General features: G+C 34.8%; 4 protein-coding genes across 4 annotated transcripts in view; 2 read left to right on the top strand and 2 right to left on the bottom strand.

The window, feature by feature from the left end:
* The first annotated feature begins 748 nt into the window (after positions 1–748).
* Positions 749–2,466, top strand: LOC134680001 (ankyrin repeat domain-containing protein 49-like). Its single transcript, XM_063538971.1, has 3 exons — positions 749–1,029; positions 1,353–1,658; positions 2,060–2,466. Exons 1-3 carry the CDS (start codon positions 861–863, stop codon positions 2,314–2,316), a joined length of 732 nt encoding a protein of 243 aa, XP_063395041.1. The 5' UTR covers positions 749–860; the 3' UTR covers positions 2,317–2,466.
* Positions 2,347–9,296, bottom strand: LOC134680000 (uncharacterized). The gene is made up of 2 exons (XM_063538969.1): positions 8,492–9,296; positions 2,347–7,638 (listed from the first exon to the last, which is right to left on the bottom strand). Exons 1-2 carry the CDS (start codon positions 9,242–9,244, stop codon positions 2,926–2,928), a joined length of 5,466 nt encoding a protein of 1,821 aa, XP_063395039.1. The 5' UTR covers positions 9,245–9,296; the 3' UTR covers positions 2,347–2,925.
* An 866-nt stretch (positions 9,297–10,162) lies between these two features.
* LOC134680061 (histone-lysine N-methyltransferase, H3 lysine-79 specific) overlaps positions 10,163–20,999 on the top strand; it is a 45,328-nt gene continuing 34,491 nt past the window's right edge. The window contains exons 1-2 of the mRNA XM_063539069.1: positions 10,163–10,389; positions 13,271–13,311. Of these exons, the coding sequence (XP_063395139.1) occupies positions 10,306–10,389; positions 13,271–13,311 (125 nt within the window). The 5' untranslated portion in view covers positions 10,163–10,305. The remainder of the gene's footprint in view (positions 10,390–13,270; positions 13,312–20,999) is intronic.
* LOC134680521 (uncharacterized) lies at positions 15,839–19,988 on the bottom strand. Its single transcript, XM_063539644.1, has one exon. The coding sequence runs from the start codon at positions 17,614–17,616 to the stop codon at positions 16,357–16,359; it is 1,260 nt and encodes a 419-aa protein (XP_063395714.1). The 5' UTR covers positions 17,617–19,988; the 3' UTR covers positions 15,839–16,356.

The raw sequence follows: 20,999 nt of genomic DNA, 5'->3' as shown, positions 1-20,999 counted from the left end.
ACACAATCCTACCCAACGAGGCGGCCTACACGGTAGGAGTGTGAATGTGGGGCTTTATGCTATTACGTGTTATTTCAGTCTGGCTACTGTACTGTACAGTCAAGTGTACAAATATGGGTGTAGTCATCATACTCAAAAATATGTCCCATAGCTCTTATGTCAACGAATTAAGAACTATGGGACATGTTTTTGAGTATGTTGTATCAGTTGTATGCACCCATATTTTTACACTTGTCTGAGGTACAGAGGTTGACTGAACTGGCGTAACTGACTAATACGAATGTTTCCGAGAAAATACGATGGCAAACCATTTTAACACTAGGTACATCTTGTCTATAAGTTGGCAGACAAGTGCTTATAAATAAAATCAAGAAAAGTCTGCAGAGATTTTGAGAGCCCACGCTATGGGCTATGAAAATCGCTGCAGACTTCTTGGTCTTCTATGTTCTTGCCAAAGTTCCTGCATATTCAAAATAATTACAGCTTGGCAAAAAGAATAGAAAAATTAAAAAGAGGCAACACTGTAGTGTCGTCTCGTTTTCTTATATTGGTTTGAAAGGGACGACACTTTATAATTTCTGCTCTTTTTTGCCAAGCTGTAAGTTGCGGTAGACCGGGTAGGCCGAATAGAGGTTGCCTTGCGACCGCGTGTGCGTATGAGCCCTTAAACTTTGTTATATGGCAACCTTGAATATAGTGTCAAACTGACAGTGACATGACATGGACATGACATTGATTTGATGCTTCGTGAACTGAAGACATGCTGAAGACCCAAGACCCGTGTTTTTAAGTAGTTTATTCATAATTAATATTAAATTTATAGGTGTAAATCGCGGATTAGGTATACTTTTATCTCAGCTATGTCAGACTCTGAAGAATCAGATGTGTTTAATGAAGAGCCTATCAGGTCATTTCATGATATTCACGACGAAATAGAAAGATGCAAGAAAAACCCGGCAACTTCGGGTATGTTTGTGTCTGGCTGGGATGATGCAGACGAGGGCGTGGAGGAAGTAAAGGATCCTAAAGGTAACCTTCAGTGTTGGCACTTTTAATGTCAATATTTCAAAACCCGGCTTGTTAATTTTACATAAAAACCAGTTTTCTTGAGGCACTAACCAATTATTTATGTTGACATAGCAAAAAAAATTGATTAAAAATGATCAAGTTTAGATACCTTTTATTTACTTTATTAAATTAAATATCTAAAGGTACACACAAGGTCAATAACACAAAGATATTTCCTCCTAACCTTGGAAAGTAAAAAAATAAAAATCAACAGCACACACAAAACTCTACAGTAAACATAAGCAGTAAGATATGTTATGACACTGTGTATATTTTTCTTACAGCTAACCCTGTAGACCATGTTCTATGGGCTGCTGAAAATGCTGACATTGCAGCTCTCAAAGAACTATTGGCTGCTCAACCAGATCTAGTCAACGCTAAAGACAGCAATCTGTACACACCTCTTCACCGTGCTGCTTACGGAAACCATGTGACTACCATAACATATCTGTTGAGTGTTGGCGCTAAGTTGGATGCTAAAACTGAGTTTGGCTGGACACCTCTGCATTCTGCTGCCAACTGGAATAACTACTGGGTTGTTGCGAGACTACTAGCAGCTGGTGCCAACCCAGCTGCAGTGTCTGAGGGAGGTACACTATAATTATATTTTTAATTAATAACCCCTGACAAAATTAGAACAGCATTAATCTAGTGGCTTAAAAGTTAAAACCTATGCTACAAATATATGCTATTTTATTTACTATTTTCGCATATCCAAAGTCTGATAGAGCTGAAAATAGGTATACTTCTACTCCATATTTTCAAAGACACTGCAATTATGTATGTTATAATTGACAACATGGAGCTGACCTTACAATGCAGTTGGAAGGTAGCTAAATTGAGGAGACTCAATGAAAAAACCCAACTAGATTGACTTTTCATTACAGGTGTTACCAATAGCACAGTCAGCAATAAAAGCATGTACCAAAAGAAATATTTTTAACAGTAATTTCACTTTAATTCAGTAACAAAAATGTCTTTCTGATTTCAGACCAAACACCACTACATTTAGCAGCAGCAAAAAGTCACAGTAAATCTACCATTATCACATTGCTCTTTCAAGAAAACAGTGTGCAGGTGGCTCAGATGGTTAATAATGTCGGAGAAAAACCTGAAGAACTAGCTCGTGGGCATGGAATATATGCTCCACTATTTGAAATGGTAATGCCTGCTGCTTCTTACATTAAGTCAATTGGATTCACTTGCAATCCATATTTAAGAATGGAAAAACTATCAGAACCCGAGTGAGTGGGAGTGGGACAAATGATAAGTACATAATTTTACTACAGTAAATTTATTTCCATAGTACCTAAGCACTTATTTAACTATAACTATGTAAGTGATGTTTACAAGTATTTTCATGATTTTTGAATACAGCAATCTAACAAGGTCTATCAATTGGTATTTAATTAATAATTATTCTTCATAATTACATGTTCACAAAACATGAGCATGACAATCTCAAGTATAACTAATTTCACAAACCCCCTTAAATTATTTTCGTTTTTTTTTTTTGTATATAGTTTAATATATCTCTCTTTGCTCTCTGCTGAAATGCATTTGTACTGGAGCAAATTTTAATATATATCAACAGCACTATGATCCCTTCTTCTTAAGAATGTCATTTGTTCGTAGTATTTAATTTGTCTAAATTACTACCTTATATGTATATCGTATCTTATATTTAGGATAAAATAAGCTTATGAAGTAACACAGTCTGTACCTCTAATTTAAAGAGCAAATTTTTTTTTTAATTTTAGCACCTACATAGTTTAAGCATACATCATTTAAAATCTTAAGATATTATAAGAAATCTCAAAGAAGTAAGTATACAAATAAATAATTATGAAATACATTTTACGTCTTTTGACTTCTTCCGTATGATCGACTTGCCATACTTTCTAGAACATGCATAGCACCAGGCACAAGGTATGTTTCAGTTTGCAAATTCTTTAGGCTAGCTATCAGATTTCTCCTATCGATTTTTTGCAATTCCGATAGTATTTGTCTTGATTCTGTGGTCATGTATGGCAATAATAGGCAACCTATGCCAAAACATTTACACCTCACACAATTTTTCCATATTTCAATTAGATCTGCATCTCTAATGACTGGACATACAGGTAATAAATTAACAGCGTTCAAGCATTTTGCTCTCTGACGTTCAGTGATAGGATAGTCAGCCTGCTGGAAAGGCGATAGAAGAACGGTTCTCCAGGCGTCGCATACAGTCTTGTCGGTTGCAGATGCGACCTTTAATAACAAAGGAACTAATTCGTCGTAAAGTCCAGCACGCAACATTGAAGGTATTACTTTCTGAATTATTTTGATATTCCCATACCTCCACGCGAGTTCCCCTGTTATTTTTAAACCTTCCACATTTCCTCCGACTGCTTGTAATAATTGATCAAGTGCTCCAAGCTTATCATTCATAAACGTGGCAACGATCCAAGGCATGTCAATATGTTCAAGATTAACAATGTATAACAATTCCAAAAGGGTATTCCATAAAGAGTCTCGCTCCCTGTTAGTGACTTTTGATGCTGTGTCAGAGTCTATAATGCTCATAAGGCATTGGAGTGCTCTTAATTTTTTACTTTTATTATAATCGTTTTCGTCATCGAGCGCAATACGAGATAAATAAATCGCTCCCATTTTTGGACAAGTAGCTTTCAGTATGTATTTAGCGGTCGTCAAGTCTTTATTGTCAAGACCAAAGCTAGTTTTATTTTTGTTTTCTTCTTTTGATTTTTCGAGAATATTTTCCAAAATTTCTATGCGGATAGAGCTGATGTTGATCGCATTTTTGTCGGCGATTTCATTTGCAGCCCGATTTATATCGTGTCGAGAAATCTTTTCAACGAAGTTTGGATGCAAGTAAAGGTTTCGAATAAGTTGCGTTGGCTCTGTTGAAAGTCTAACAAATTCTTCACACGCCCATTCCACCTTATGCAAAATATGTCTCGTTGAAAGAGTGGAATGCAGACGTTCCATTTGCCGGACTGCTCGATTACCAGGCTGAACAGCAGACCAACGTTGAGCAAATTGATAGCACAACTGCGCCGCTGCCACTTGGTCGGCCCCACGAGCACAACCTTGAAGAACGTAAAAGAGGCACGCGCCAGCCCATTCCATATTTGCTATATGCTTCACACATCTGTGTGCTGCGCGAAGCAGAGGCTCTTCCCGTGTGGTTAGGCGCCAGGGCTCGCTCTCTTTTTGTTCAGGCTCTAGCCCTTCACTCTTCTTTCTAGACGTCATAGTTTGCTTGAGAGCGTTACTGCAAATCATGTCTCTCGCGGTTTGGATATCGGCATCTAGTGAAAGTAAAGCAACTGCAGGCAGCCACTGCTCGTAGGTTTCTAATGTTATTTCTGACTTCAAATTCGCCCACATGTCTTCACGCATGAAAAGGTGAAAGGGTAAACGGTGATGTCCAATTTCTGGGAACATTCCTTTGACAGAAAACAGCTCAAATTCATGTTGTTTAGGAGCGCTTTTCCTGTTATAGTTTTTAAGGAAATTTAACAGATAATATTCTTTCACGTATTCTGAATCGGTGGACGACCCATACAATAAATGATATATGCATAAATACACTTCGTAATAATAGGGATTTATGGAAACAATACGACCATGTAACGTAACTTCACCGTTTTTCCACAAATCTGTTAAAACATCTTTGATGAAATCTTTGTCTTTTATGCTTTCCCATAGTTTTACACAGTTAGGCAGCAGATGGCTTTCGTCGTTTTCAAAGAGTGTTTGACAGCAACCTATGTCGTCATTGAATATTTTATATTTTAACTCCCAAGTAGTAAGCAAAGAGATAAGTTGAAAAGATAGACCTTCATTGACGGGTATGTGTAAGGTGCGGCACAATTCTATAAGGCGCTCAACCGAAGTTTCGGGGTACTGTTTCAAAAAGAAAAACAGCACAACTTTAGTGTCCCAAGTATCATCATTGTTAATTTCCGGCAAAGCCAAGTCTGCCACGTTAAATTTAAATTTGGTTTTTAACATGTATTGAGGTGAATATGCTACTGTGTTTTGGGTTAAACAGAATGCCGAAAATGAGCGCCTTATCACTGGTTGTGCCAGGTACGCGATAGCAGCATGGGACAGCGACTCATTCTGACCTCGTAACATGTCTATAATCCACATTTTATCGGCTTCATCTTTGCTTAAAAGATCCAATAATATCGTTACCAATAATTCGTCGAGTTCTTGAGATGCGACAACTTTGTTTAAAAGTTGCTTACATATTTTGTTTCTTATTTGAGGTAATTCGCCAGGTAAATCTTTCCCAGAGGAAGAAATGTCTTCTGAAATATTTACAACTATTCTGATTGGAATGAAATCGCCCCTACTATGACATATTCCGGGATTACGTGCCAAATAATTATGTGGCGAAATGTAAAAATCAATCAGATCATTCAGTGTTGAGAGTGAAGACATAGGTAAAAACATGTAGTGGAATTTCCATGCTATGGACAGATTTTTAACTACTATATTAGCATTCACTAAGGCAGTCAGCATTGATAAATATTTGATTACACGATGGATATATTCTTCAGTACAAGTTGATACAAGTTCGGTGAGAACGTGGCAGCATTCCATGAGAATGGCTGAATTGTTTCCATCTCTGAAATTAGCCAATACTGAAGCAATCTGTGTATTACAGTGTTCCTGGGCTTCAGCTGTTAAGAGAGCTTCGACTAGTTTGCGAACTTCATGATTTGAAGAAGTGCGGTGGAGTAATGCTATCAATGTTGACCGTGAAGTTTGGTGTGCTCGCGTAAGCTGAGCCAAACACCCGCTCATTTCTGTGTCACAAAAAATCATAGTAATATCCGCTTCGTTTGCACGATTTTCACAATACATATCGTTTATACTTCGTTTTGTCTCAAAGGAATTTTTCAAATAATACATGTTTTCAATCGTATTAATTTCTAAATCATTGAGCATTTTACTACCTTTCAAGAAATCGACATAATTCCTTTCGATAATTGCATCGTTTGAATTTCCCTTTATGATTTGTTCGTATTTGATCATAACTGATTTCAGCAAAATTTTCTTTTCCTTGTTTGGCATCTGGTTAAAATATTCCAGCGCAGCTCTCGTTTCACAATCGCAAAGACATCGGTTTAAATATAATAAGCTGCCGTAATTCGCGTAATCTGTCAATGCACTGGTAATAACTTTCAAATCGTCCAAATTAATGCTCGGTGCTGTCATCAACTTATGCAAGACCAATTGATAATCAGTACATTTTAGGGAAAATTTATATTTCTTTAAAATTACTTTAACTTTCGCATAATTCAGTTCTCGCTGGATTTGCTCAGCGAGAATACGATCTGTAACGGTTGTTGTGAAATCTTTTTTTCCTGAAGAAGCAGCTTCTACCGCGAGTTCTAGTACTATTGGATTCCATGGTACATCTAAAACCTTTAGAACCTGAAGGAAGCATTCTAGTTTGTTAGTGTGTAATCGAAACGAATTAAGCAATATTTTTAAACGGGCGCCATCTACGTCACCGCCACTGCCTGCAGCTTCTATTTCAATGAATGCGCGTAGAGTATCGTCAATTTCAAAAGAGTTTCTAGCACTATATGAAGGCAAATAATGCTGCAAGAAAGGCTCTAAATCTTCTGTGTAGCATCGACGTAGCATAATTAACGCGACTTCGCTGGGACTCTGTGAACTAAGCTCACCCAGCAACATATTAATTTTATGTTTTTCTTTTAATTCAATTATATTTTTTATATGCGTTTTTAGCATATCAAGATCATCCATTGATATTGGTCGTAAACAAATCGTTTTTAATGAGATTTCCAATACTATGCCTATATCTTCTATAAACTTCAATCCAATTTTTGGCCAGTAACTAGATTTCTCTAGTGAAAAAACTCTTTCTGTCACCCACCTCACAAATAAATCTATATAAAAGGGGTTTTCATCTAGAAGAGGTGGGAGAAAATTTCTTAACCAATTTATTAAGGCACCCATCTTAATATTGTTGGGAATAGCATTCAATATGCCCATTATATCGTTCGAATTAATTGTTTGTTTTACAGCCGAATATTTGAGCCAACTTATGGAAGATAAATCAAAATCGCCTTTTGAGACAAATGTCATGCATAATTCCACAAAGCTCAAATCAAATATGCTTAGGTCTTCATATAAATGACTTCCTCTGAACTCAATGTACTCCAGTATGTCTATTTTATTCATGATATCACATAATGATTGAATCAGGAAATCATCAGCTGATGCAAAAACTTTCTTTTGTAAACTATATGCAAGTGGTTTGAATGCCAAATTAATCTTACACAGCTTAAGGGCCGTATTGACAAGGAGAGGTAAGTCTTCAATGGTGTCGAAATATGGTTGTATTTGGGGTAATACCTGATCTGGGTCTGTTGTTGATGTCAAACTGTCAATGATAGTTTTCAACTGAACTTTGAGTGTTTCTTGAGATGAAAGTTTTTGGATGGTAGAGTTGTTATCACGCTGGTCATTTGTTGCATCAAGTAAAAGTGATTCATCCCAAGCACAGCAAACATACACCTGGAATATGGAAATTTAGGATTATATATAGTTAAATACTTATACATGATGTTGTTGGTAAAAATCAATTATTTTCGTAAGGTGTTGAGGCTGTTGAGGGGGTCTGAAATAAATGAAAGGGTTGTTTTTTTGTTTGCCAACAACTTATTAAAGTTCTTACGCTTACAAAAGCGGCTAATTTTAACATTTTTGCTGCCATTGACTTGGTATAAAGTCAGTACATTTTGTGCCCTACATGCCATCACTTGATGTTATATTGCATTGTAGACTACCCAGTTACAATACAATTTTTAACATGGCGTTGATGACACATTATTACTTCATTTCATTAATAAAATCATACATTGCGGAAAGGTTAAAGGCAAAAAATAAAATGTAGTTAGCAGCAGCTTAAACGAAAGGGGAACAGGAACATAATATGTTATTATATTTTCTTGTAAAGAGTTGTATCACCACTGTGCTGGAAAACTAAATGACAAAAGAAAAGTTAAATTAAACATGTTGACTTAGTAGCAAATAGGTGTACATGATCAATCCGTGGTGGACAAGACTAGTTCTGCCGTCCTCAAGAACATTCTTTGTTTTATATGGAAAATATTCTTGCGCAAGAATATTCCCTAAAGTAATTGGAGAATGTTCTTGAGAACGGCACAGAAGACTATAGAAGACCAGCTCAGACTTCACCAAATTAAAACTTAATATTCTCTTTTGTCACGAAAATTTCTTTAGTGTTTTAAATCAAGGCATTGAATTCCTGACCCTGATAATACTGTGTGTGCACAAATACTTAAAAATAATCATGTACTTAAGATAAAAGTAAAACTTGTATAAAACAAGTGTATTTTTATCTCACCTGCATTTGATCCCATACCAGATAGTAAAAGTCATTGTTATATGACCCCAATGGATAATACGTGGTTCCATTTTCTTTAAATTCATACATAATGTGGGAGTCTTTAATATCTACCAGCCACATTGTTGCTCCATCAGAAATTATCAGTGAATCAGCCCATGGAACTGCGTAAAGGATTTTCTTTGTTGAACTCATAACTTCATATAAACCAGTTAAAGGACATTTTAAAACTAAAGTTTCTCCCTCGATGTATGCAATCAATCCGTTTGTGAGCAAATGAGATTCCACAGCTAAGTAAGAGCCACCATATTTATCTATTGATATAGTATGTTCTGCTTTGCCATCTATAATATCTTGTTCCAAATCTTTTCTTGAAAATAATACCACCAAACATTCTCCACTTTTACTGATGAGGATTACATTTTTCTCATTGCTTCTTAACTTTTGGATCTTATAGCTAGCCAACTTTTCACATGTTACCTTTATTTGAGTTCCTGTCTCTGGGTTTATTACTATAATATCTCCTGACCTCAAAAGGACCCACAGGAGCTCGCCATGTACGTGAGTGTTTGAGATTTTCGCATCGAAATTATAAATCTTGTCGTTATTGGGGTCTTCTTCAGTACGCGCAGTTAGATCACATATTCGCACTTTTTCCGTATCTTCTTGTATTATTAATTTGCGATGTATGAAATGAGCGTTAACTAAATCAAAACTAGGAAACTTTTTTAATCTGGAATGCGTGATAGACATGATTATTGAACCGCACAATCTTTTGCATTAAAGCTCGTTACGTTATGACAAATTCAAAACTCAACGAAACAACAAACTAAATAGTCTAGTAGGTACGTCATGTCATTACCGTCAACGGCGCCAACTTTAAAACGTTGCCAATAGTGAAATATTCGTGCGTATGTAAAACCTGGTACTCACTAGTAGCTTGTTCGTTTATAATTTGCCTCTCTCTCTCTATTGCGCAAATATGCAAGAGGGATAGAAAGGTAAACATACGAATGAACAGAGAGGTTGGCAGTAAACTGCCTGGTACGATTATTTTCATATAGTTTATGATACATTTGCATACAATTTGTTGCAAGGTTTGGGAGATCTTTACAGCCGTAACAGATTACCGCATATCGCAGTTGCACCGCGACAAAGAATATAATACTGCACCGCGACCTTAGTGCGCCGTATCCATAAGTGAGAGCGAGAAAGAGATATTTGAGAGTAACACTGGTTTACTGCGACATAAACGCATATTGCTTGTGTAAGCGCAACCTAAAGTGTATATATAGGCAGGCATTTAGAGAATATACGTTCTTATACTATCACACATAAGGTGTTTGACTTCTACTCCCATCACCCTCTCGACACCATATACAACAAATCCTCACTTGTTATTTGAGTGTGGTAGTCTGTTACGACCACAGCTTTTGAACGGTAGCCCAATGTGTATACTATGCATTATGTATAATAATTGCACACAGTGTAATAAAATGCTGCGTTACGTAATGCTTAAAATTGTATGTGATTTTTATTTCGTATTACCAAAAGCACTCTTATTAATAAAACGAAATTATGCAAACAAACTAATAAAATTTATCGAAAGCATCGCCGCCACATATTTATTTTTTCAATCAGACAACACAAAGATGTCCGCCATGATTAATATAATTTCAACATGGCGCCCGGTTGTGCGGAGTGTGTATGTGTGTGAAAGTGCAGTGAAATTATGTTAAAATATCAAGTGTTTTTAGTGATAAATTTAGTGTTTAAGTGAAAAGTGTGTGCATTCATGCAGCGGTTTTCCTATAATGGCTTTGGATTTACGCCTGCACTCTCCTGCAGGCGCAGAACCTGTTGTTTATACATGGCCCCTCACTTCAGGTCATGGTTCGGTAAGGAAATCGTGTATATTTTACTTTGGTATCTTGATATGTCAATGCTTACAATGTTTAGTTTATCATTATGATATTTTTGTAGGAGGAACTGCTCTTAGTTGCTATTAGTAACAGATATTTATATCGCTATGAAACACAAATTTTCGCTTTAAAAATGTGATCGAAGCATTTATTCGAAACCATATCGATTATACCAATATTATGGCTATAAATCGTCAGAAATTACTATTAGGTGTTTTAAAACTTACAGAACAATGCAGCATGTTGGTCCTTATATCACATGGGTCTTTCAGCCGGAGTGTATTGACCTCGTGTTTTGTCAAGGTGTCGGCTTTTTTTAGATGGGTTCTTAATACAGTGCCCGTTGTAGTTGTAGATCATCGTCATTCCCATTTTGAGCGCATACCAACAGTAGTATGATAGAATAACATTGTTATCTCTCAGCTCGTGTTGCTTGTGTACTCAGTACGTGATCATGTTGTGATCGAATTAATATCATTAATAATGTTTAATATTGAGATTATGACCTTTTGCATAAACAACTTCAATGAGAAATGTGGATTTTTATTCATAATTTATAGGTTAGGTATAACAAAATAATAACAACAACTTTTGCTACCATCACAGAAATTGTTACTTTTACTTTTTAGGCACTTCATTATAATAGCAAAATTAAACTATTGAATTATCTCCTGTGTTTGTGTTTATCCAAAACATGACAAAATATTCTACTTTAAAGCTCTTAACTTTGAAATTTAATACAAGCACAATGATTGTTTTAAAATAGTGTAGTGAATGATGATATTAATTTTGTTTACATTCCACATAGCACAAGTGTAATGACCTCATTGACTCATCAACTGCAAACTTTATGGTTATGTTGTTTTGTGGCTGACTTTAATCATCACCAAAAATTTATTCAAATCAAGAGAAGGTATCTACATTTAATAAAAGTGATATGCTGTTCTTTCATAGTAACCATGTATTTATTTGCCATATTAGCAATGTTATACTTACTGTAGTTTGAAATAAAATTCTAGTGAATAAATATCAATGATTACCATATTAAATACATATCAATTCAATTCCTTATCGGAGTGGTTTTTTAAATAGGTATGTCAATGCCATATTTATTAAAACATTACATTGTTATCAAATATAAAAATATGACATGCATACAGGTCAATTTTATTAAAATTACAAACAAAATCTAAATACTAAGAGTTCTTGAAAATCAATAATTTGGAATAAATAAATTACCCTGACAATAACTCTTTACACTTTCTCACATATGGCTTTTCACATCACATATGAGGAAATCATTTTGATTTTGATGTTCAATAAACATTCATGGAACATTTAGTTGGAACAAAGTTAAGGTACCAATGAGTTTTTTTGGAACTTATGTACAAAATCTCATTTGATATTTACCAGTCGCTTTTCAGTGAAGGAAAACATTGTGAGGAACCAGACTAATACCAATAAGGCCTAGTTTACCCTCTGGGTTGGAAGGTCAAATGGCAGTCGCTTTTGTAAAAGCTAGTGCCTATGCCAAGTCTTAGGATTAATTGTGAAGAGGATCCCAGGGTCCGGTGAGCTGTGGCAAAATGCCGTGACATCGCAAGAAAGATGATGATATAGTATAAATTAACACAACACACAACTATACATATAGATAGGGAGTTAATTTATTTTGTATTAAACTATCAACACTTTACAGCCTATATCTAGGCATTCAGAAGCATAGACTATGACAGTGCATTTACATATAATATGTGCACATATTTACTCCCTATTTATATTGTGTGTTGTTTGCCCAGCAGTGGGACACTCTAACTCAACAAATAAATAAATAAAAGAATCACTCTATTGATCGGTGAAAACCACATGAAAATCCATTCTACTGAATCGATTTTACTACTGGATACTGATGGAAAAACTACCGTTTTTGAGTTTATTGCGAACATACATACACACAAACAGATGCTGTGGGAGACTGTTTTATAAAGCACAAGGGTTGAACAAAATTTGCCCCCAAGTGAAACACAAAATTTTTCACACCACCAACTTGAAGCACAATAATTGTTTAAAAATAGATTGTTTGATTGAGTTCTCGGTTGTGGCTTTATTTAGCTTAGTTTTAATTTAGTTTAATTTAGAGTTAATTTATTAATTGATCGAGTGTGTTTAGGTATAAGTTTTAATTTGTAATAGGTTTAGTTGTTTGTATATTTTGTTAAATAATAAGTAAATATGTATTATTAAATTGAAAAAAATGGTTAACATCCAAAAAATGTAATACTTTACATCTGCACAGCTTCATTTTAATAAAATTTACTCTACTTGAAGCAAATATTAAATGTAAAATATCAAACAAAATCAAACCAAAACAAATCCAAATGAATGTTATTAAATATTTATTACCCAAAATCATAATTTAAAAGTCAATTCTACCAGCAAACACAAGAAAAAACTCAAAATTTGATTACTTTGCCTCACATGTGAATAAAATGCAACTTTGCTATCAGTTTTTGAAGTGCAAAGTAAGCCTTTCCGAGCTGGTGTGGTTGCTTAACCTTAAAAGTTTATATCCGTACACGGCGGGAAGAAGTTGATATCTGTCGGGAAAAAATTGAAGAAATTTGAACCTTATGTAATTTAATTTAAAGTTCAAATTTCTTCAGTAGAATATCTCGAGTTATCAACTTCTTCCCGCCATGTACGGATATTATCTAAACTAAATGTCATTCCTTTTAATGAACAGGTGCGTGAAGTGCCAATTGTTTTGCTCTACTCGACCATACTAGGCGACGTAGTAATACTGAAGCATACTAGTAGTAAAGCCAATTTACTTTACTAAGGTTTTCTTTTGTTGCAGGACAAACACGATGGGGCTCTGGAAATAGTAGAAACAATAAGGTAAGACTAGTTTTTTTATTGCAAATAGTAAGTACCTATCATATTTCATTCATAATTTTATCATACAATAAGCATTATAGATAAAATGTAGGTAGAGTGAAAATAAATGGATCTAGGTTAGATAATTTACTAATTAGGTATTATATCCTTATTTATAATTCCAACTCCTGTTTTTATATAAGGCTGTGTTTATGCTTACAATGCAATAGTAAACCCTATGATACACAAAAAAATATAGTGGTAAAAAGGGGGGAACCTTCGCATATGCGAAACTGATAACTGCACGGGTGCACATAATTTCACCCTTAAACCGTACTTTTTAATGCGTAGATTACTCAATTAAATTGTTTTGAATACATTATCGTTATCGAATTTATCCGTCGAGTGGATTAAACCTATAGCTGCTTCGTAATGACCGTTTGCTTTTCCGATATGACGTGCGTGTGTGAACCGTGAAGGACGTGGGGTCAATGACCGAGGCGTTGCGCGCCGATTAGTTAGGTATGAGTACAAACAACTGGTGCTGTGTCGCCCTACTGCCCGCGTCCGACCTACAAACTCTATACATTATGTATGTATCTTTTCTATCTAACTACAATACAATGTATACATGCCACACAGGTAAACTACGGTAATGAAGTAAACGGTACAATTTTATGATTTCCGCAAATTACAAAAATAAATTTGGCGTTTGGTGTTAACTGACTGTGAAAATGCGTAGTAAAAAACAACAGACCGGCAATTGATAGGTACTTGTCTCAATTGCTGGGAAGTATTGACAGCGTCAAAGAAGAGATAGGCTATAGTTCGTTTTTAGGGTTCCGTACCCAAAGGGTAAAACGGGACCCTATTACTAAAACTTCGCTGTCCGTCCGTCCGTCCGTCCGTCTGTCACCAGGCTGTATCTCACGAACCATGATAGCTAGACAGTTGAAATTTTCACAGATGATGTATTTCTGTTGCCGCTATAACAACAAATACTAAAAACAGAATAAAATAAAGATTTAAATGGGGCTCCCATACAACAAACGTGCTTTTTGACCAAAGTTAAGCAACGTCGGGAGTGGTCAGTACTTGGATGGGTGACCGTTTTTTTTTTTGCTTTTTTTGTTTTTGTTTTTTTTTGCATTGTGGTACGGAACCCTTCGTGCGCGAGTCTGACTCGCACTTGCCCGGTTTTTTTAGCATTAGAAAGAACTTGCAAAAAGGTAAGCGATCTTGACATGTCTTTTAATTGAAAAACGTTTTTTAAAAATCAAAAACTATTACTTATGAAAGCAGAAGAATATAAATGATCGTATTAGATTAATAATTGTAACATATTTGCCGTGACTTATTTTTAAAATGTGTTTTTCAATTAAAAGACACATGTATCAAGATTGTTTACCTGATTTCTAATGCTAAAAAAAACGAACTATAGCTAGACCGTCGTATTGTGGTCGTAATTATCAGGGAGTACAATTGAAGGAGCGAAGAACCGAGCATCTGATTATAGACAATAGATAGATACGAGTAGGTAGGTAATAGGTATAAGATCTACTTGTGGTTAGTGAAGTGTGCCATCTCCTAATCACGTAACCACACCCACAACGCGAATAGCTCGATGCTTACCTGCTAATAGTGCTAATCACGTGTATTATCGTTATAGGTAGATGTTACGTTACGTAGCCATCGTGATTGTGAATTTATATCCGAACAAAAGAAATTTATAAGTTTTAAATTTTCATCACCAGTTTTTTTGTCATTACATTAAGTAGGTATAGTGTAGGTACATATGTACCTAAGATATGTACGAACGTTTGCAACCTACTAACCCATAATATTTGTAACTCAAAACAAGATCATGCAGCTGTGGAGACGAAACGAGGTCAAACGTTTTCGAGAGCAGACGTAGACGCCCCTCGGAAAATCGATGGGTCGAGTTAGAAATACCTATTACAAGATAACCTTGAAGATGTTTTATAAACGTTTAAAAGCGTTTGGATTTGATTGGGTCAACGACCCTAGGCATAATTTAGATCTCATTTTAATAGCAATTAGGAATCCAATTTGCACTTGTTTGTTTTAATAAATGCTTAAATAAATCCATTTCACAAACCGTTTTGTGTAATGTAACATGTTAAAGATATTTTGTACCAACGTTTATTTACAGAGTGTCCCAGAATTCGACGTCAAGCCGTAAACGGATGATAGACCAAGTCATAACAGTTATCATAAAAATACAAAAAGAAATCCAACTCATGTTCTTTAAAAATTCACTAAAAAATCCACACCCTGTAATTATTCAAGATTACACAATAATAAAGAATTAGAATAAATTATGGAATCTGTAGTAACAAGAGTTAAAGAACCATTACAGGGTGTGGATTTTTTAATGAATTTTTAAAGTGACCATAATTTTTAAAAAACATTAGTTGGATTTTTTTTTGTATTTTTATGATAACTGTTATGACTTGGTCTATCATCCGTTTACGGCTTGACGTCGAATTCTGGGACACCCTGTATAACCACTCTATGGATTGGCAAACCGATAGCAATCGAAAGAATTGAGTTTTTTGCGACTGGTAGATACCAATAGTTCGTTTTTATAGCATTAGTAATAAGGTAAACAATCTTGATGTGTCATTTAATTGAAAAACACGTTTTGAAAATAAGTCACGGCAAATATGTAACAAATATGAATCAAATACGATCAGTTACATTCAGTGCTCGGAATAGGTAGTGCCTATTTACCTAAACTTCAGATGAGGACCTAACTAAGAGTGGTTACAACCACCAAAAAATATTATTTATTAATATTGTTCGCGGGATTTCCCGGGATTCATAAGAGTACCTAATCGACATATAATCAGACTAGGCGTCAAATTATTAGTAAAATTCAATAGTTTAATTCAGAAAAATGCGTGTCGTGACATATAACGTACTGTGTAGAAAATCGATCAAAAATGTAATGTGTATGTGTGTAACGAGGTAATTGAAATAAAAACTGGTTATCATATGTTTCAAACATTTAATGTATACAAATTTGTACTAAATAAACATCTTTCAATCGGTATCATCATCATCAACATCAAAAATATCATCAGTATCAGTACTATTATCATTAAAGTTATTGCTTAAAGAATTATAATAAATAACCATAAGTTTTTCCATGTTTTCGACTTTCAGACAATTTCTTTTTACATTTAAAATCCACTTATACATAGAAAAAGACCTTTCAACATCAACAGAGGTAAGAGGTACAAAGTTGTAATTCGATAATGACGGATTCTCTTCCTGCTTATCCAGTACAATATCGTCACGGATGCCTCTAATTACATCGAGATCGGGATTCCTATTTATGACATATTCAAGTTTAAGCTTGACTAGTTCAGATGAACACCACCCCAGCACGGCCCTTACTTCGTCAAATATATCCAACGCTTGTACTATAGACAAGTTTGATGTTTGTATGGACTTTAAAGCAATTGGAATAATTCTATAATATTCGTCAATGTACATTACGTCATTTTTTAAATTCGCTTTTTTAAGAATATTTTTAGCATTTCTAATTGATATTGACTCGGAACTTCTTAATAGCCCTACAACTGTCTTAATTTCTTCATAATATTTGGCATAATATGAAGCTGCTTCCAACCAAGTGCCCCATCTTGTTATAACAGGTTGAGGTGGAAGAGGCATATTAGGAAAATTCTCCTTTAATATATTTACCCTGTTAGGGGCTTTTAAAAATACCTTCTTTACATTTGATATTAAAACATTAACATCTGAGTATTCATCCCGTATTTTCTCTGATACGCGATGAAGAGCATGTGCTAAACATGTAACATGCTTCATATTTGGCAGATATTGCTTTAGAAGTCTCCCTGCTTTTAACATATATGCTACGCTGTCAGTACACAAAACTAAAACATCTCCTACTTTGTCTTCATATGAGTTTTGCCACTTATTTTGTAGACATTCAACCACAAATTCACTTATTGTATTTCCATTGACAACTTTCAGAACTTTACACGCTATTAAAAATGGTTTTTGTGAGCAACCATTTAGAGGTTTTACTAAAAAGTTAACAATATATCGACCAAGAAAATCAGTGGTTTCGTCCAAAGAAATCCAAAGCTTTTGACCAGAAATATTATCATAAATTGATCTTAATTTCTTTTTGAAAAAAAGATCCAAGTAAACTTTCCACAGTAACGATTCATCTGGAATAGTTTTACGATTACTACAATTGCAGCAAATATATTTTTGGAAAAAGGATTTAAAACTGGGTTGATTTACTTGAAACCAAGGTATGTTGCACATAATTAAAAACTCTATAAGATCAAAATAAATATCTTCATTCGGTTTCTTACTGGTTCCTTGATGTTTCGGTCCATTTATATGCCTCTTGAGACTGCTTAGTTTTGATGTTATACTGCTCTCGCACTTTTAACAGTAAATCGTTTTACTAGCAGGGTCATGATAAAGTTCAGGATAATCTTCATCATCCAAATCATCATCCAGGTTTTTACAGATCCATCAGAAGCCATCTTGTAATTCACGCTGCTAGCGTAAATTCAGTAGTACTAGAAAAAAAGTAACAAACAAACTGAGTATTTTTTGACAAAATCATTACAGTATCGTTTGTATACTTAGACACAAATCATGAATAAAAACACAACGTGTTGTATAGAGTATTAACGCTAAGCCTACACAGGTCAAAATAATCTATTAAAACCATTTGGGAAAGTAACACCAAGAGGATTAATTAATTTTTACACTTCGTAATAGTTCAATCGTTTATTATGTGTCTAAATACCTACTGAAATAAATTAGTCTTGTACAAATAGATCTTTTTTCAACTTAGTCGTATGTCGCGTGGTAATTTACATATATTTAAAGTATTATATTTATATAATGTACAGTCGACGTCAAAGAGAAATTTACAGCCAAAGTAACAAAAAAATGTTTACACGACCTAAATGCTATGACAATAAAGTCGTGTAAATAATTTTTTGTAACGTTAGTCGTAAAGATCTCTTTGACATCGACTGTACAAGTACAAAACATTGTTTCGTTTAGTTTCACTATACTAAGTCCTGCAAGACTCCTGAATATGTATTTCAATAGGTATGTAGTCACATTTAGCCCTTTATACAAGTAATATTAGTAAATTTTACTTACCGTATAAATAGTTGATCCTCAGGCACAGCAATATCTATAGTCCTTAAGTCACGCCAATTTAATCGTATGAACAATATCCAAGTCCGTATAACAAGCCAATGTCAAAACAAAATCCACTGTTCAATTAAAAAAACACACACAACAACAAACAACAAAGGTTGAAGAGCGAGTAAACTTAAGTAGGTTCAAATTGAAAACAAATGGATTAGCAATATTAGCATCGTGTTATCTCGTTCGCACTCGTACCATCTTATAGAGCGTCCTGTTATCAGCAGGGTTGCATAATGCAGGTAGAAAAGTAAGTACACGGCCGGATGACGAAGAAAGTAGCGAAGAAGATTAAAAATTTACTTACGTTACGTTATAAGGTTGGTAAACTTGTTTTTATTTCAAATGGATAGTTTAACTTTTAACTAATCAGGAACAAGCTATAAAATCACTTAAAATATGTGGGTAGATTTAGATTTTTTTTGCTGGTTGTCATTTTATTTAGAATTAGTGATCTTGCTGAGCTTGTGACTGTTACGGAATAATTAAATATAATAATGTCAAACAGAGAAAGATCTACATCCCCAAGTATTCTTTCCGGAAGTTTACCTTCGAAAAAAATCAAGTTATGTGAACAACAATCTTCGCCACTAACGTCTAAAGCTGATAAGAGTGATAAGGCTACACAAGTTGAGAACAATAATATTTTGGATTGTGCTATTTATAGCAGGAATCGACGAGACCCTTCGGATGTTCGAGCACAAACGTGTTTTTTGAAATTGACTCAACCAGAAGAACAACCGGACCCCAGGAATATTGAGTTCTCAAAATTGGTTGCATTTGAATTAGATCGTATACCAATTGAAAAACGTACCATGACGTACTCCAAAATTTTGGACTTAATTAGAAAAGTACGAAATGAAGACAGTTTACGTGACGTTAATTTGCCTAGTTTTAGCGATTCAGAGTAAGGTACTTACCTAATAAACCGCATAAATTATTAGTGTTGTTTTATTTACTTCATAGTGCTGTGAAAAATAATATGAATATAAAATGTGTGTCAAAAACTACATTTGTACTGCCTAAAACAATGACCAATATAAATTGGCCTTCACGCGTGTAGTAATTCTTAGTACCAATAGGTCAGCTTATACTGGTTTTTAATTTTAATGTGATTTTGTAATTTCTTTCATTTCATTTCTATTTTGACATCATAATATGACCTACTAGAGTCGGTTTTGAGGCTTAAATAATATTGTCCACCTAGATCGGGGTTTCATCGCACTGTGCGGCCGTGCGGCAAGGTTCAATAAAATGAACTAGTATGTATGTAACAAAGATCTAAATATTTATGAAATACTTAGTAATTCTACACTTATTTTACAAAAAATACAAATAAATCAGAATATATCTGTAATATCTTCTATATTATAACACAATGCAAAAAAAAATAAAGGCCAAAAAAATTAATTTCGGGCTCATTTTGATGTTCGACGACGGCCACTTACGAGGTCGACTTTTAAGTTTTCAACGTAACCATTCAAACTATCGGCATTAAACAATTGCATTTAGTTAATAATTTGACCCCGAGTCTGAGTATATGTCGATTAGGTACTCTTATGAATCCCGGGAAATCCCGCGAACAATAATAATAAATAATATTTTTTGGTGGTTGTAACCACTCTTAGTTAGGTCCTCCTCTGAAGTTTAGGTAAATAGGCACTACCTATTCCGAGCACTGGACTTATATTCTTCTGCTTTCATAAGTAAAAATAATAATTACTGTTTTTTTAAAAGCTAGTTCGATTAAAAGACATGTCAAGATCGCTTACCTTCTTTCTAATGCTAAAAAAACGAACTGTAGGTACAGTCAGCAAGTCAGCATCAATAAATCAGTGACTGCCAAAGTGGCCAAATCTTATTTCTACAGAAATACACATACATTGTCATTGTCATGATCTCATGATATATTTGGTCACTTTTGCCTCAGTATCTATTTGATGCTTTGCTGACAGTACCTAGTTCCTGGTTAAGGTATGTGTTCACGCTACGCCGAGGGCCTACCGCGAACGTAGAAAATCGAAGCTTATAGCGAACAGGTTTTATAGACCGATAGCGAAATATTGGTTATCGATGTTCGCGGTAGGCCCTATGCTAATCCAGTAAGGCGTTAGGTATTATTGAATTCATCATTCGAGTAGACCGCGCGACCTTGAACTCTGGCGACCTGGTGACATTAAATCCTGGTCTGCGGTTCTGCCTAAGCTACCAAATTAGCGTTTACTGGAGTTATGTAGACTCGTTTTAGTTTCTGTTAATTATAAGAAATCAGCATAATATACTTAATAGTAATAGCGGAAGATGCTGGGCCTATAATACGGCGTTGCGTGAACAAGAGATTTCCTTTGGCAGGATTGGTCCTTAGGACCCAAGGATGGATTTAAAAAGTGGAGGGGAGGGGGCTCTCAACTTGATCTTGATATCTATGTCATTTAAGCTACTAGGCCAAGTTTAGTATCGTTTTCGTATATATC

This window comes from Cydia fagiglandana, chromosome 3, assembly GCF_963556715.1.
Source record: "Cydia fagiglandana chromosome 3, ilCydFagi1.1, whole genome shotgun sequence".
Taxonomy (NCBI): Eukaryota; Metazoa; Arthropoda; class Insecta; order Lepidoptera; family Tortricidae; genus Cydia; species Cydia fagiglandana.
The sequence above is the reverse complement of the archived record's forward strand: the minus strand, read 5'-3'. Positions and strand labels throughout refer to the sequence as shown.